The sequence below is a fragment of the Myxocyprinus asiaticus genome, chromosome 20 (genome assembly GCF_019703515.2).
Source record: "Myxocyprinus asiaticus isolate MX2 ecotype Aquarium Trade chromosome 20, UBuf_Myxa_2, whole genome shotgun sequence".
In the NCBI taxonomy this organism is placed as follows: Eukaryota; Metazoa; Chordata; class Actinopteri; order Cypriniformes; family Catostomidae; genus Myxocyprinus; species Myxocyprinus asiaticus.
The window spans coordinates 5,942,408-5,959,889 of NC_059363.1; the positions used below are offsets into that span (position 1 = coordinate 5,942,408).

Here is a 17,482-nt window from a genome sequence, read left to right on the forward strand (position 1 = left end):
TTGCAATCATGCGAGTGGTCATTTCAATTGCAATGCGCAGCATTTACGCAAACTGGCACGTTTTAAATGTACTCCATTTGACCATATCGATGGTGTTAAACATGGGCGCCAGCAGGATTTAATCTGAGGGTGCACACAGAACTCTCCCTAATCTACTTTATATCTAGGGGGACCTATTGGCATTCTCCTCCACGAGATGTTTTTTTGTTGTTGTTGCAAAAAACAACACCAAAGGGTTCAATTCTGGTGACTTTGAGATAAGCATTTGTGTCGTTTTCTTGAGTAGCATTCATGTAGCTATTAGCTAAAGCATTTCTTCCAGTAACCGTTCAGACAGATGCGTTTTTGCGCTAAATAAGCAAAGCGCACCACAACGAATAAAGCATTTTTATCAGTTGAAGAAGTTCTTTTTAACTTGACACAGTGTCTAAAAACACAGTGAAATGTGATGCAGTTGTCAAAAACATCCATCTAGCGAATGTTTACATGGAAAATTATTGAAAAACAGTGCGAGCGGATGCTAAAACAAGTTCAGTATGAACAGCCCTTTGTTCACATGACAGCACTAGCTGAAGTTTCTCAAAGTTACCTCTCAAAAAGACAGCCTTTTGTTTCAGCTGACTGTCAGTAAATTTACACTGTATCCAGAGCTGTATTCGTAATCCCAGAAAATGTATCCCGATACTGTTTTACTGTGTGAGAAACTGCTCCAAATGATTAAGTGAGAGAGCGTTCTGAGCGAATTGTACTGAATCACAAATCGATTCAGACTGTTTTGCAAGCCCGTTTGGCCAATTCACTGAAAAGAATCGACTCAAAATAATTATTAATTTGCAAATTGGGCATTGCTAGTTCTTTTAAACAGCCAACAGATTGATGAACAGTTCTGAGAGTAAATATTTCTCAGGTCAGTTGGAGCACTCATGGTACGCACAGTGCATATGGCCGTACAGTCCCAGGCGCCACTGGTGTTAAATATACCATAGTCGTTGTTGCCTACATGGCAATTTTGCACTCTTATCTACTGACTATGGCAAAGAAAATATTTAAATGGAATGACTGCTGTATGCAAACATAGGGGTACGTGTTAGTGTTAAGCATAACTAGCAGATAAGAAAAGGAAAGTCAAAGTAATTACACAGCTCAAAGAGTAAGATATTGGTTATAACAGTTTCATACATGTTCAGTATACTAGGAAAATTGGTTGTTATATGAATTTGCTTTTTTCTAAGTATATATTTACAGGTTTATATTGTTAGTACTGTATCATATTAATGTTACACATAACATAGCTTTGGGAAGTTAGATTCATTTTAACAAATAAACTATTTAGGATGTTTTAGAAACTAAATCAGTGATTCATACAGTCATAATTCAGAATTTTTTCTAGAAGTTCTCTATCACATTTTTTTATTGAAAGGATTGTTCACAGGGGACCTCACCCCTGGAGTTCACTAGTTCAAATCACAGGGCATGCTGAGTGACTCCAGCCAGGTCTCCTAAGCAACCAAATTGGCCCGGTTGCTAGGGATGGTAGAGTCACATGGGGTAACCTCCTCATGATCGCTATAATGTGGTTCGTTCTTGGTGGGGTGCATGGTGAGGTGAACGTGGTTGCTGCGGTGGATGGCATGAAGCCTCCACACGCGCTATGTCTCCGTGGCAACGCGCTCAACAAGCCACGTGTTAAGATGCGCCGGTTGACGATCTCGGACGCGGAGGCAACTGGGATTCATCCTCCGCCACCCGGACTGAGGCGAATCACTACGCGACCATGAGAAAAAGGGGGGGAAATCTTTGGAAAATCCAAAAAAAACAAAGGATAGTTCACCCAAAAATGAAAATGTTCTCATCATTTACTCACCCTTATTTCTTTTGCAGAACACAAAGATTTTTAGAAGAATATGTCAACTCTGTTGGTCCATACAGTGCAAGCGAATGGTGGCCAGCCCTTTGTAGCTCCAAAAAGAAGATAAAGTCAGCATTAAGGTAATCCATAAGACTCCAGTGGTTTAATCAATGTCTTCTGAAGTGATCCAGTTGGTTTTGGGTGAGAACAGACCAAAATATAATTCCTTTTTCACTATTCATCTTGCCATTTTAGTCTCTAGGCACAATCAAGTTTTCAATCTCGATTAGTGCTTGACGCATACGCAGAGTGCTAGATAGCGCTGTAGGAAGTGTAATCGAGTTTAAAAACATGAAAGCCAAGGAGACTGCTGTCAAGATGTACAGTAAAAAGGAGTTACATTTTGGTCTGTTCTCAACCAAAACCAACTGGATCACTTCAGAAGACATTGATTTATCCACTGGAGTTTGATGGATTATGTTTATGTGACTTGCTCTGCTTTTTGAGCTTCAAAGGCTTGGCCATCGTTCACTTGCTTTGTATGGACCAACAGAGCTGAAACATTCTTTTAAAATGCTTTGTGTTCTGCAGAATAAAGTCATACACATTTGGGATTGCATGAGGGTGAGTAAATGATGAGAGAATTGTATTTTTTGTAAGTGTTATTAGAAGAAATTGTGGCGTTACACAGTGGTAAACACTCAACCGCCCCTACTTTTTTGGAGCATGTTGCAATCATCCGATTTGAATAATGTATATTTTCCACACACTAAAAAACTATTAAATTCACACGGTAAAATGTAAATTAATGTGTTTTTGTAGTGCTTTTAATATAGCACAGGGTGAACAGAATTTATAAATCACTTCCTTTTGTTTTATTAGCATTTTCCATATGGTCCCAACTGTTTTGGAATTGGGTTATGTTGGTAATACATAACTAGAAGTTCATCTGCCTTAACATGTAACATTCTTTTAATAATTAAAAGCAAATGTTATGCAGTTCTACACAACAAATTTGGCCATAAGTAAAACAAAAAAAATGTGTCAGGGTAGATGTCACATTTATTTTTTTGTGATTGCTAACAAGGATGTGGGGGGAATAGACATACACTCTGTTCAATCGGTTTTACTGATTAAGACCTTTGTGTTGATCTTTCAGCTAATAAAAAAAAAAGAGATAACAACAGAACTTGGGTTGTGACAATTAGTCATGCTCTAGAACATATAGGCTAGAAAATACAACCCATTGATCTGAGAAGCACAATTTCTAATACCAGTGTTGTCAGATTTTACTGTTGAATAAAAACAGGTTCTATAATTGTAATGTTGACCCACAGTTTTGGAGATTTCGGTCTTTTCCCCATTCAAGTAGATACAAGCTATACCTTTATGTCATGCTTATCCATAGAAAATAGTTGCCTGGGAACTTTCCCAAGATGGCAGCAGAGTGGACTGACTTGCCTAGAAAGACAATAACTCAAAATTATTGACTGATTTTTTTTTTTTTTTCAGTCGAGTTTATGTAATTTCTGTGCCACTAAGGGCACCAAACAGAGGTGCAAAGATATTGTTTGTTTCCAAACAGGTTTTCCTATTTAGCCCAGTTCTTCCATCCCGCTCACCTTTACCACTCCCCCACTCAAACATTTTCAATTAAATGTACATAAAAAGGCTTAAACAGCAACCACAAACACCAGAAGTTAAACTTGGATTTTGTTTATTTGCTGCTCACTAGTAAGAGCTTACTTGTGTACCAATTACTGAACTGTAGCTAAAGAATATTAGCAATTCTCAAAGGCTTATGTTAGCAAAGTTGGTGACTTAACCAGGCTTACACTGAGTCTGTGAAGAATCCAAGAAGTTCAGTTTTATTTGTGTTGCATTGTTTGTACTTTGGAAAGTCTTCTGATTTTGGTCTTTGGTAATTAGTGATAGCAAAAGGACGTTCCTTTTGTTCTTTATATTTACTGCCATTGCTTAAAGTAGTCAGTTTCTTGCTACCAACTCATTACAGGTAATTCCACCACCAACTAATGCCATTGATTGAGCTAGAAGTTCATGTGTAACCATTTAAAAAGAACAGCCATTTTTACACCTTTTGGCTAAGTCAACTGAACAAGAAAGCAATGGTTTGTCTCTGCACAGTATAAAGTATTTTACGGTATAAAAATTTCATCCTTAACCTTTATTATATAATTTTTTTGCCCTTGGGTTATCAGCATGCAGCTTTGTAATTGAGCGAGTGCTCTCAGCTAGAATGCCCTTGCTCTGAAGTAGTGTTGAAGTACTGACAGAACAGCGATGAACTCAGCCTGAACTAGACTTGTTTCAGTCATGAATGACTCTGTTGTTCACCTAAAGCAATAGATCAAAAACTTAATGACCATAACCTTGGAGTTAGATACTCAGCATGTACTGGTGTAACGATTTAACATACAGCCAAACATCATTCAAGGTATCATGGCAGTATCTTGTAAATGTTTTCCTCCATTAGACAACAAATCCTCAGTAGATGCTTCTTCTTAGGATCAGTTTCTCCATGATTTATTTTTATTTATTTATTCACTAGAATACGACAAAATATTTTTGATTTACAGTATGCACTTTACAGTGCTACAGACAGTGGAAGACTGTCTAGGACAGGGGTACTCAATCTTGCTCCTGGACAACACCTACCTGCAAAGTTCAAACCCTTTATTTGCAGCCCTGTACCTACCTGTATTTTTCATGTGTCCTGAAGACCTTAGTTCTTAAGTCCTGAAGATCAGCTAAAGTGAGTCTTATTACAGGTGGAGATAAACTCTGCAGGATGGTTGTCTTCTAGGGGCAGGGTTGAATACCCTGGTCCAGTTTGTATTAAAAAAAAGTCTAGGACATTTTAATGTTTTGTTACAAAAGTGCATGGCATGAGAACTGGTAATACATTTGTTGTGTTGGCCTTATTCATTATGTGCAACAACAAACATGGCAAAGTTGTTCAGAAAATCCATTTGTGTTGTCGGCTTAAATTTGTTGTGTTAACCCCCACCTCCAATGTACCACTGACCAACTGCAAAAAGCCTTCAATTCTTTATGATGGGAAATTGACCTAGGTAACTTAATCTTGAAAGAACCTAGAGAGCTATGGTGGGAAAACCACTTTTGACTTATGTAGTCCACAAAGCACTTTACACGCCAGTCTGATGATTCAGACAACTTCCAAGTTGACCTCAAACCAGGTGATAAATCTCTGGAATGAACTTGTTCTCTTCACTAGATCTTTGCATGGAGGCCAATCATTGCTGCTACTTGCAGTTTTATTGGTAAATGATTACATAAAAACTGCTTAAAATTGGTTTTATAATGTTAGGCCTTCCAGTCACTAGTAATCAAATGTGCTTTGACAATACTGTGTCATGTATGTCTTGTTTTCTTAAGGATGTAGACCTGAAATACCCTGAGGTGAGAGGATCAGAAGCTATCCAGATGACTTCTTAATTCCCATGGCTGATAAAGAGAAGCAGGGTGCAATGGTGCTTAATGAAGAGGGCATGACTGCCCCTACACTTGCACCTCCCACTACCTCTGCACCTTCCCTCTTTGTTGTCCTCAAACAGTTGCATCCTGGTGAAGGTACAAATGACAAGAGCAGTCTGTTGGCAATTGATGCAAATAATATGATGAAATCTACCATCAGCTCGGCTGTAATGGGCATCCATGCAACATCATCCACATCACTTTTAGACACCAACAGCACCACACAGCCAGAGAACTTTCCAGCAGATACTAAATGTAAGGGCATCACAGTTACATTGGACAACAATAGTATGTGGAATGAGTTCTATAGGTGCCAGACTGAGATGATTCTGACCAAGCAAGGTCGCAGAATGTTCCCCTGTTGCCGCTTTCGTCTCTCTGGGATGGAACCCTTCCAGAGTTATTTGCTGGCAATGGATATTGTTCCAGTTGATAACCACAGATACAAATGGAGTGGGAAAGGATGGGAAACGAATGGGAAAGGTGACCCTCATGTTTCACGTTTGTTTGTACACCCACAGTCCCCTGCTACTGGCTTACACTGGATGCAGTACCCCGTTTCATTTTATAGACTAAAGGTTTGCAATAACACCTTGGACCAGGATGGCCATATTATTTTGCATTCAATGCACCGGTACCTTCCTCGACTTCATGTCATACCTGCAGACAAAGCCTCTGAAGACATTCAAATTGACAGACCTGATGTTATAACTCTTAGTTTTTCTCAGACCGAGTTCTTTGCAGTCACCTCCTACCAAAACCTAGGAATCACTCAACTCAAAATTGATTACAACCCTTTTGCCAAAGGTTTCAGGGAGGATGCCGTCAGTTCCCAATCTTCTAAGGCTAAGAATGGAATATCCAAAAAGGAATCGGAGAACGACCTCAAGCCAAGTAGGGAGACAACAACTTTGAATAATTTGAAAACTCTATTCATGAAGAGAAATGCTGCTGTAAAGGTCAAGGATCAGAATGTACCCAGCCTGACAAATGTGGAAAAGAAAGATGTTAACGGTGATTCTCCCATTGTAAACAGAGATGTTAAAAGTTTGTGGTAAGCCTAGTTTTATCTACATTCATATAGATCTATTTAAATAAATATTGAATAGAAAAAAGGGTTAATGCTTTAGTTTTTATCAGTTCAGGCCAGAAACATTCTCTGCATAGGTACATGAATGCTTGACCAAAACTTTGCAAGTGAACGGTCCTGTTGTACATATTTTGCTTGCATTTTATTGTTACTATGGTGGTAACAAACCTCAGTACTCTGCAGAGCAATAGAGTTACCTTCAAAATGTTATTATTAAACTGGGTTATTATTAAGGTAGCTGCAAACATGTTGACAGTTTAATTAACTTTCCTATCACAGTTCTCTTCAAACTGTTTCTCTACCATGACAGTAGTTGACCATAGACAGTTAATGCTTATTGCCACTAGAGTGCCCCTTGCGGCAACACTGAGAATGTACATGCATTGCATTATGAGGTGTGTTCGGACACATTTCAGAATGTAACAATGTGTGAATTGAAACTTGCATAGATAGAAGCAGTGATCATGTACTTGCAGAGTATTTTTTGCACCTAGTTTGCATTTAAAAATATTTTCGGACATGGTATATATTTTCCTCTGATTTTGGTAAATTTAACATATTTTTTATTTTTTTATTTCCTTCCTTTCTCTGAATGCAGTGGCAAGAAGTGCCCTTTGCCAGTGACATTTTCAGACTTCATTAGACATGCTCATGTGAAAATCAAAAGGTTATCGCTTGAAAATATCCAGCAAAATGGTGGCATCCTGCACTCAGCCACATCTTGCACAAGTGGAAAAAAGGAGGTGATGGAGATATCATCCAAATCAGACAATTTATTACAAGTTGCTCGTAAAGAGGAAACTGTGATAGGTGACAGTACTAGATCTAAAAGCTCAGACACACCCTCAAATATAGAATTGTTAAAAACTGATGAAAATAAACCTGTAATAAATGAATGCAAAGGTGTTGAGTTTACATTGCTATCCAGTCACCAGAAAGCACCAAAACTGAATGAAAATGGAAAAGAGAAGGATACACTTTCTTCTCTGGGCATTGAGGCCAAGCCTGAAGCAAAACCGAAGAAAACCTTGCCCCTACCACTCCTTGCACAGTTTCTCAAACAGAGGAAGTCTAAAACAAGACCTGCCACCCCAAAACTTGAAGGTTTTAGCTTTTCTTCAGACTCTGAAAAGTCCTCTAAACCTGTCTCAACTCCTGAAAGCCCATCTGACTTGATGTCTTCCACCTCTTCTGATGCTACTTGGTTAAATTCACATAAAGTATTTACATCATTATCCCAGACTGTTACAGTATCAATAACAGAAGCAAATGAAATGGCATCTCTGTCCACTGTTCTCTTATCCTCCTCATCAGCTGTAGTCCCAACCATACCGACTGAAACACAAATACCTGAAATATTTTCACCTGCCAATAATCCATTTTGTGCCCCCAACACTACCTCTCTCCCCAAACATAAATCTGACCCAGCACCTGACAGTATCTCTGATGTGTTCTATAATGTTGATACTATTTCTGAGCAAGGTATTGACAACCCACTTGGGTCTCAGTCAGACATTTTATCTTCCCTCATGTGTAACACATTACATGACACTCATTCACACACTACACCTGAAGTTAACACTGACTTTATCACACCAGAAACCTCCTCTATCACCACATCTTACTCTGTTTTTGAAGTTCCATCTATTACCAATAATGAAGTTAGTACTGATGTTTTTAATAACCAGGAACATGCCTTAATGCCTCAAGTTGTTGAGAATGAATCTGTTTCTGATTGCCTCCTGAACAGTCCCATGGGCTCTTGTCCTGAGCTTTTTTCCCAGGAAGTTCCTCCTGACACTTTATCCACACATGAGGAATCCCTTTCCCTGCCATTGAATGACCCATGTTCCCCAGCCTTCTCCTTACCCAGCCCAGCTCCTTCATCTCCTGACCCTTTTCCACCAGATCTATTCTGTGACAGACCAGTACCTCCTAGAAAGACCCTTGATTCATTCCCAGAACGACTATTGGATTGCACAGGTCATGCCTCTACTGACCTTTTCCAGCTAGGTCTATATTGTGACAGGCATGTACATCCTAGAAAGTCCCTTGATTCAGTTCCGGAAAGACCACTGGATGGACCAATATCTTTAATAGAATCATTGTCACCAAGCCTCCACTACTTGTCCAGACAGCCTAGAGAATCAAATGACTTGTTCTCTCAAAGTCTTTGCACTGATAGATCAGGTCCTTTTAATGACTTGCAGTCAGCTGTTAATTGTAATAGCAGTGAGATCACTGTTTCGGATCCCATTGTTCCTGAGCCAACTAAACAATCCTCTTATGGAAAGACTTTCAGGAAATCCAAGACAAAGCAGAAAAAAGTTGGAAAGATGAAGCTAATTGAAGATGATGAGGTGTTTAAAGGACCTGTACCTGTCCCAATGCAGCCTAGCCTGGAGGATGTAGAAGGCCAATTATTTGTCTCCTTCATGTCAAAGGTAACCCAAATAACGTTTCTCTTGACTGAAATGTAGAAAAGAAACCTTAAAAGGAATAGGTCACCCAAAAATGAGTACTCACCCTTATGTTATTTCAAACCCATTTTATTGTCTTGCCCAGGAGGGGTCTGGAATTGGCTGGTTAGCAGGTCCCTCTTAGCCCCTGTTGGTAGATGCTGGAATTACATTCTATGATGGCAAAAAACATGTTTCTCCATTATCAGTCATTTAAAAATAGCCATGTTTTCTAACGAAATGTTTAAATTGCGATTATTTCATTACATTACACGATATCGCTTCCAAGTGACAGATTGTTTTGTTAAGGCTCTTAAAAGCATGAAATGGACTAAAGGCCAGTTTATACTTTTGTGTCGAGTGTACGCCATAGGCTCCGTGTGGTGGCCAACATGGTGGTTTGCATTTATAGTTCTGCATTGGTGTGTATGCGTCATTATGAGTCCACAGACAAGTGCTAGTACACTATATTGCCAAAAGTATTCGCTCACCCATCCAAATAATTGAATTCAGGTGTTCCAATCACTTCCATGGCCACAGGTGTATAAAATGATGCACCTAGGCATGCAGACTGCTTCTACAAACATTTGTGAAAGAATGGGCCGCTCTCAGGAGCTCAGTGAATTCCAGCGTGGTACTGTGATAGGATGCCACCTGTGCAACAAGTCCAGTCGTGAAATTTCCTCGCTACTAAATATTCCACAGTCAACTGTCAGTGGTATTATAACAAAGTGGAAGCGATTGGGAATGACAGCAACTCGGCCACGAAGTGGTAGGCCACGTAAAATGACAGAGCGGGGTCAGCGGATGCTGAGGCGCATAGTGCGCAGAGGTCGGCAACTTTCTGCAGAGTCAATCGCTACAGACCTCCAAAGTTCATGTGGCCTTCAGATTAGCTCAAGAACAGTGCGTAGAGAGCTTCATGGAATGGGTTTCCATGGCCGAGCAGCTGCATCCAAGCCATACGTCACCAAATGCAATGCAAAGCATCGAATGCAGTGGTGTAAAGCACGCCGCCACTGGACTCTAGAGCAGTGGAGATGCGTTCTCTGGAGTGACAAATCACGCTTCTCCATCTGGCAATCTGATGGATGAGTCTGGGTTTGGCGGTTGCCAGGAGAACGGTACTTGTCTGACTGCATTGTGCCAACTGTGAAGTTTATGGGGGATTATGATGTGGGGTTGTTTTTCAGGAGCTGGGCTTGGCCCCTTAGTTCCAGTGAAAGGAACTCTGAATGCTTCAGCATACCAAGAGATTTTGGACAATTCCATGCTCCCAACTTTGTGGGAACAGTTTGGGGATGGCCCCTTCCTGTTCCAACATGACTGCGCACCAGTGCACAAAGCAAGGTCCATAAAGACATGGATGAGCGAGTTTGGTGTGGAAGAACTTGACTGGCCTGCACAGATTCCTGACCTCAACCCGATAGAGCACTTTGGGATGAATTAGAGCGAAGACTGCGAGCCAGGCCTACTCGTTCAACATCAGTGTCTGACCTCACAAATGCGCTTCTGGAAGAATGGTCAAAAATTCCCATAAACACACTCCTATACCTTGTGGAAAGCCTTCCCAGAAGAGTTGAAGCTGTTATAGCTGCAAAGGGTGGGCCGACGTCATATTAAACCCTATGGATTAAGAATGGGATGTCACTTAAGTTCATATGCGTCTAAAGGCAGATGAGCGAATACTTTTGGCAATATAGTGTATATTGAGAGAAAATGCCTTAATTTCTGAAATAACTATACATTTAATAAATAAACAAAGAGTGGCCACGTTTACATGCAACCAAATAATCAGTTTACAATCCGACTGGTAGCTCAAATAGATTGAAAAGCCTTCATGTAAACACAATCCGATTGAGCGAGATCTGAATGAAATTTCCATCCGATTGAAGTGAGTAGTGTAGACCTAAAATAATCTGATCAAAAGAAAAATATTAGCCATGTAAATGTTTGAATCCGACTACTTTCTTAATCGTATTCTAAAATACCTAGCGCTCATGCGCAGAGATGGTGCGTATGTATGTTTATACATGATACTCTTCGCGGGAACCTAATTTATACAAAGCAATGGCAAAACGCATTATTAAGGCTATGCGGGCTCGCACTGAATATTCTGCAGGGCACATATGTTCTTTCATGACATCACATAAAGCAAAAAAGAATATTGTGTCATTCTTAATAGGGACTTTAAGCAGCAGGTGCGGTTACGGCTTTCTGTGTTCTGTTGCGTGAACGTGACTTCCTGATGTCGTAACCATAATTTCTAAAGCATTTCTTCTTTGCCATAGTGACAGTCAGTCGTATGTGACAGATTAAGAAAGTAAATGTTAGAATATGTTTTACAAGAGAAATTAAATTAGACATACCTGTACTGTATGCATGCTCTTGAGTCGCTTCATAATAAACAAATATTTTGGCATACTTATACACTCTGCTGAAAAACAATCAAATTAATAAATAACTACTCGCTTACCAACACAAAATGGATGTTTTTTTAAAGCTTAGAAGCTGGACTTTAGAATGCACATAGACAATATAAGAAACTCTAAACGTGCTTTTTAATTTGCTGACCAATTAGAACTGTTCTGTTTTCATAATTTATTAAATATTGTTTTTGACTGTAAATCATGCTGTCAAACATGCAGTCAAAACATCATATAAATTGGAAAGGTCTTGAGTGGAATACAACATATTATTTTACCCACATAAATACACTCACCTACCACTTTATTAGGTACACCTGTATACCTGCTCTTTCATGCAGTTATCTAATCAGCCAATCGTGTGGCTTCTGTGCATAAAGTCATGCAGATATGGATCAGGAGTTTCAGTTAATGTTCACATCAAAAATCATAATGGGGAAAAAAATTGATCTCGGTGATTTTGGCATGATTGTTGGTGCCAGATGGGCTGGTTTGAGTATTTCTGTAACTGCTGGGATTTTCATGCACAACAGTCTCTAGAGTTTACTCAGAATGGTGCCAAAAACAAAAAAACATCCATTTGAGCAGTTGTTACTGAGAGAGGTCAACGGATAATGGCCGGACTGGTTCAAGCCGACAAAAAGGCTACAGTAACTCGGATAACCCCTCTGTAGAATTGTAGTGAGCAGAATAGCATCTCAGAATGCACAACACATCAAACCTTAGCGGATGGGCTACAACAGCAGAAGACCATGTTGGGTTCCACTTCTGTGAGCCAAGAACAGAAAACTGAGGCTGCAGAGGGCCTACCATCTGTGTACCTCAGCAGAAACCGAGATTCATCAGACAAGGCGATGTTTTTCCAGTTGTCTCCTGTCAAGTTGTGGTGAGCCTGTGACCACTGCAGCCTCCGCTTTCTGTTCTTGGTTGACAGAAGTGGAACCTGACGAGGTCTTCAGCTGTTGTAGCCCATCCGCCTCGGGGCTCGTTGTGTTTTGCTTTCTGAGATGCTATTCTGCTCACTACAATTGTACAGAGTGGTTATCTGAGTTACTGTAGCCTTTCTGTCAGCTCAAACTAGTCTGGCCATTCTCCGTTGACCTCTCACATCAACAAGGCATTTCCCACTGCAGAACTGCTGCACACTGGATGTTTTTTGTTTTTGCAACCATTCTGAGTAAATTCTAGAGACTGTTTTTACCCATTTTGATGGTTGATGTGAACATAATCTGAAGCTTCTGACTCGTATCTGTATGGTTCAGGGGTCTGTTTTAATAAAAAATTATAGATCTTTTAATGTTTGTTGCAAAGCGGGCTAGTTTACTTATTCTCAAAACATTGCCAGTTTACACGCTAAAAGTGTCATGATGTGGGTCTCGTCAACTGTTTGACTTTCCATTCAGCACACAACTGAAAACAGGCTTCATGACTATGATAAGTGATTACTGCAAGAGTTAGATTAACATACAGGTGCGAGGAGACTTCAACATTTCTAAATTGCACAAATAAAAAATACATATACATATTAGTCTCTCGCTTGCTTTTGCTCGCATGTCAGTGATTACCCCTCCATGTGTCGATGCCGAGATTTACTTTGATATTTCATTTCATCACTGAGAAGGTTAACCTGCAAACTTAGTAGCACCAAACATCACAAGCAGCCTCAAGAATGGACACAGAGGGGCCGTATAACACTTTTCCTTGAGCAGAATATTGCACTAGAGATTGCTAAGTTTGTTCAAAGGGGAAAGCGAGAGCTAGAAAGAGCGCACTCGTGTGCATGGTTGCCAGATTGTGCAAAATAAATTTTAAATTAGGCAGAACATTTCCAATTTGTGCAAGTATAAATCTCAAATTGGGGGTGTTGCGTCTCTTATCTGGTCACCCTGAGCATGTTCAGTGCTTGTGGAGGCGCGTTAGGTCGCAATGCAAGAACTGAAATATCCAATGAAAAAAAATGCTTTTAGGATAAATGAGCCGCGGGCCACATTAAACCATGTGGAGAGCCAGCCAGTAAGTTGCCCTGATCTGGTTTAGTGGATAGGTAGCATAGATTTTTTTTATAATTTGAGAAAATGTGACAGTACTTCAAATATCTTTTTTTTGTCATCCTTGGAGACTGTCTCTGGTTGCAGAGCAGACTAATCACAGCTGAAAGCATTGATGCGATGCGTGGTTACATTTTTGGAGAGGTGGACGTCAGATTTTTGAGTGAACTAGACCCAGACTAGACTAGGAAAATGTCCCATGTTAGGATCATTAGCCACTATGAGCTATTGTCAATGTTAATTAAACAATAGATGAGTTAAAAGATGAGTAAGTCTCATACTTGAATCTTGTGATGCCATATTTCTTACTTGCTACCTTACTCAATTCAAATGTTTTAAATAATTGACATGGTGTGTTACATCTACAGCGCACTTTCTGTGTAGTTATGACCATCTTTTTTGTTGTTGTGGTTGTTTTGACATCCATACACACAATTACCTTGAAATAGGAAGCTCTTGAGATTCACCTTGGAGATGATGCCAAAACGGGGGTGACACAAACAACACCAGAGAATACAGTTGGTAAGAATTAAATATCTGACTATGGTTACTTTGAATGAACCAATTTTAAATTACATCCAGTGTTCTGATTTTTATATTTTTTTATATATAAAGGTGAAAGCAGTGAAAATATTGAGGAAAAGATTGTGAAGCTAGAGAAGGCCCTTTTACATGATCTGAAAATCATGAAGTTCAGACAGGTCATTCATCCAGTGCTGCAAGAAGGTTTGGACTTCTCTTTGTATCTCACAGTGATGTTGCTTAATGCAATACAGTTCTAATCTTAATTTTATCCTAATAGTTGGATTGAAGTTGAATCTACTTGACCACTCCCTGGAAATTGACCTGCAATATTTGGGTGTGCAATTACCCATACCCCCACCTGATCTCTTACCTGAAGGAAGTTCAGCATCATCTCAGGGTAACATAGCTTTTAGTAATACATTCTTAATCAATCAGCAAATACTTTGTGCTAAATGAAGATTCAGGTTTTTATTGTCAATTAAATTTACACCTTTTTTTTCTCTAAACCTTATAGTCCAGTTTGTTTCAAGGACAGGGAAGACCACAGACTTAACCAAAATTAAAGGTTGGAGAGAGAAATTTGCTGGCTCAGGATCCCTGCATGAAGGTATGCATAACACATCAATCAATCAAATCAAATCACTTTATTGTCACACAGCCATATACACAAGTGCAATGGTGTGTGAAATTCTTGGGTGCAGTTCCAATCAACATAGCAGTCGTGACAGTGATGAGACATATACCAATTTACAATAACATCAAATTAACACAACACAATTTAAACATCTGATATACACATAATTACACTCAACAATATACAAATAATAACATACACTGTACAGTATACAATACGCTGTTTTTGTTTTTTTTGTTTTTTACTATATAGATACACATTATTCAATAAAAATTAAAAATTAAAATATATATAAAAAAAAGTGTGTGTATATATATATATATATATATATATATATATATATATATATATATATATATAGAATGTACTGTATTGACATTCAGGCTGTCGGTTGATAGTCAGTTGTTAAGAGAGACAGAATATAATAATAATAATATAATTTATGACAGTCCGGTGTGAGATGTAAGGGTAAGAAAGTGCAGTGCTTATGTATATTGATCATGAGAGATCAAGAGTTCAGAAGTCTGATTGCTTGGGGGAAGAAGCTATCATGGAGTCGGCTGGTGCGGGTCCTGATGCTGCGATACCGCCTACCTGATGGTAGCAGTGAGAACAGCCCATGGCTCGGGTGGCTGGAGTCTCTGATGATCCTCCGAGCTTTTTTCACACACCGCCTTGTATATATTTCCTGGAGGGAGGGAAGCTCACCTCCGATGATGTGTTTGGCAGTTCACACCACCCTTTGCAGTGCTTTGCGGTTGTGGGCGGTGCTATTGCCGTACCAGGCGGAGATACAGCCAGTCAGGATGCTCTCCACAGTGCAGGTGTAGAACCGTGTGAGGATGTGGCGGTTCATTCCAAACTTCCTCAGCCGTCTCAGGAAGAAGAGGCGCTGATGAGCCTTCTTCACAACGACTTCAGTGTGGACGGACCATGTGAGTTCCTCAGTGATGTGGACACCCAGGAACTTGAAGCTGCTGACTCTCTCCACTGGTGCTCCATTGATGGTGATGGGACTGTGTTCTCTGTCTTTTCTTCTGAAGTCCACCACAAGCTCCTTTGTCTTACTGACGTTGAGGGAGAGGTTGTGCTCCTGACACCAGTGTGTCAGAGTGTGCACCTCCTCTCTGTAGGCTGTTTCATCATTGTCAGTGATCAGACCAACCACCGTCGTGTCATCAGCAAACCTAATGATGGCATTGGAGCTATGTGTTGCCACACAGTCATGTGTGTACAAGGAATACAGTAGTGGGCTGAGAACACAGCCCTGTGGGGCTCCAGTGTTGAGGATCAGTGATGAGGAGATGTTGCTGCCTATTCTAACCACCTGGCGTCTGCTTGACAGGAAGTCCAGGATCCAGATGCACAGCGAGCTGTTTAAGCCCAGAGCCTGGAGTTTCTCATCTAGCTTGGAGGGCACTATGGTGTTGAATGCTGAGCTGTAGTCTACAAACAACATTCTCACATAAGTGTTCTTTTTTTCCAGGTGGGAGAGAGCAGTGTGTACTGTAGATGCAATGGCATCATCAGTGGAGCGGTTGTTGCGGTAAGCAAACTGCAGCGGGTCAAGATTGAGTGGCAAGACAGAGCAGATGTAATCTCTGATTAGTCTCTCAAAACATTTGCTGATGATGGGGGTCAGAGCAACAGGACGCCAGTCATTTAAACAAGTTATTTTTGATTGTTTTGGAACAGGCACAATGGTGGATGTTTTAAAGCATGTGGGGACTACAGACAAAGAGAGGGAAAGGTTGAAAATGTCCGTAAAAACACCAGCCAGCTGGTTCGCGCACGCTCTGATGACGCGGCCTGGAATGCCGTCTGGGCCCGCGGCTTTGCGGATATTCACCCGTCGGAAAGGATCGGGTTACATCCGCTACAGAGACGGAGAGTGAACTAACCTCTGTAGCTTCAGTCTTGTAGCATAGAATCTGATTGGTCCGACCAGCACTAGATCGTTCTGAGGGTGGGTGCTTCCTGTTTCAATTTCTGCCTGTAAGCGGGCAGAAGCAGAATGGAAGAGTGGTCCGATTTGCCAAATGGTGGGCGGGGGAGGGATTTGTAGTCATCCCGGAACGGAGAGTAGCAATGATCCAAAACCCGGTCCCCTCGTGTGTTGAAACTAATGTGCTGGTGATATTTTGGTGCGACTGATTTTAAACTGACTTTATTAAAGTCCCCGGTCACAATGAACGCGGCCTCAGGTTGCGCGGTTTCTTGCTCACTTATACTCCCGTACAGTTCCTTGAGTGCCCGGTCTGTGTCGGCTTGTGGGGGAATGTACATAGCAGTGATAATGACCGCTGTGAATTCCCTCGGTAGCCAGAATGGTCGACACAGAAGCATAAGAAATTCCAGATCAGGAGAACAGAAAGACTTGATGGAATGTACGTTCCTCTGATCACACCAGGATTTGTTGATCATAAAACATACACCACCTCCTCTAGTTTTACCTGAGAGGTCTTTCGCTCTGTCCGCTCGGTGCATGGAGAACCCCGCGGGTTCAATGGCTGAGTCTGGAATCTCCGCAGACATCCAAGTTTCTGTTAGGCAGATAATGCAGCAGTCCCTCGTCTCTCGTTGGAAAGAGATCCGCGCTTTCAGCTCGCAGAGCTTGTTATCCAGAGACTGAACATTTGCCAGTAGAATAGTGGGTAGCGGGGGTCGATTTGTGCGGCGTCTTACTCTGATGAGAACGCCGGATCTGTTTCCCCTTTTCCTCTTGCGTTTCCGCGGCCGTGCTGCCCAGACAAAGGGCTCTGCTTGCGTGTTTGTAAACAGCGGGTCGGCATTGAGGAATGCGAAGTCCGGTTTTCGGTGTGAGATCGCTGAACCAATGTCCAAAAGTGTTTGTCTGTCGTAGACAATAAGGCAGACAACATCCAAGACAAAAAACATAAGAATTGTAAACAAAACAAACAAAACATTGCTATGT

General features: G+C 40.7%; 1 protein-coding gene across 4 annotated transcripts in view; it reads left to right on the forward strand.

Annotated features, from left to right (window-relative positions):
- The window catches only part of LOC127410850 (MAX gene-associated protein-like), a 40,394-nt gene that overhangs the window by 910 nt on the left and 22,002 nt on the right, over positions 1-17,482 (forward strand). For 3 of the 4 annotated variants that reach the window (XM_051646056.1, XM_051646055.1, XM_051646059.1), the window contains exons 2-7: positions 5,267-6,419; positions 7,054-8,899; positions 13,838-13,910; positions 14,004-14,114; positions 14,191-14,310; positions 14,428-14,520. In XM_051646056.1, coding sequence (XP_051502016.1) covers positions 5,332-6,419; positions 7,054-8,899; positions 13,838-13,910; positions 14,004-14,114; positions 14,191-14,310; positions 14,428-14,520 — 3,331 coding nt within the window. In that variant the 5' untranslated portion in view covers positions 5,267-5,331. Of the gene's footprint in view, positions 1-5,105; positions 5,152-5,266; positions 6,420-7,053; positions 8,900-13,837; positions 13,911-14,003; positions 14,115-14,190; positions 14,311-14,427; positions 14,521-17,482 lie in introns of all 4 variants that reach the window. The other variant, XM_051646057.1, reaches the window with a different exon arrangement.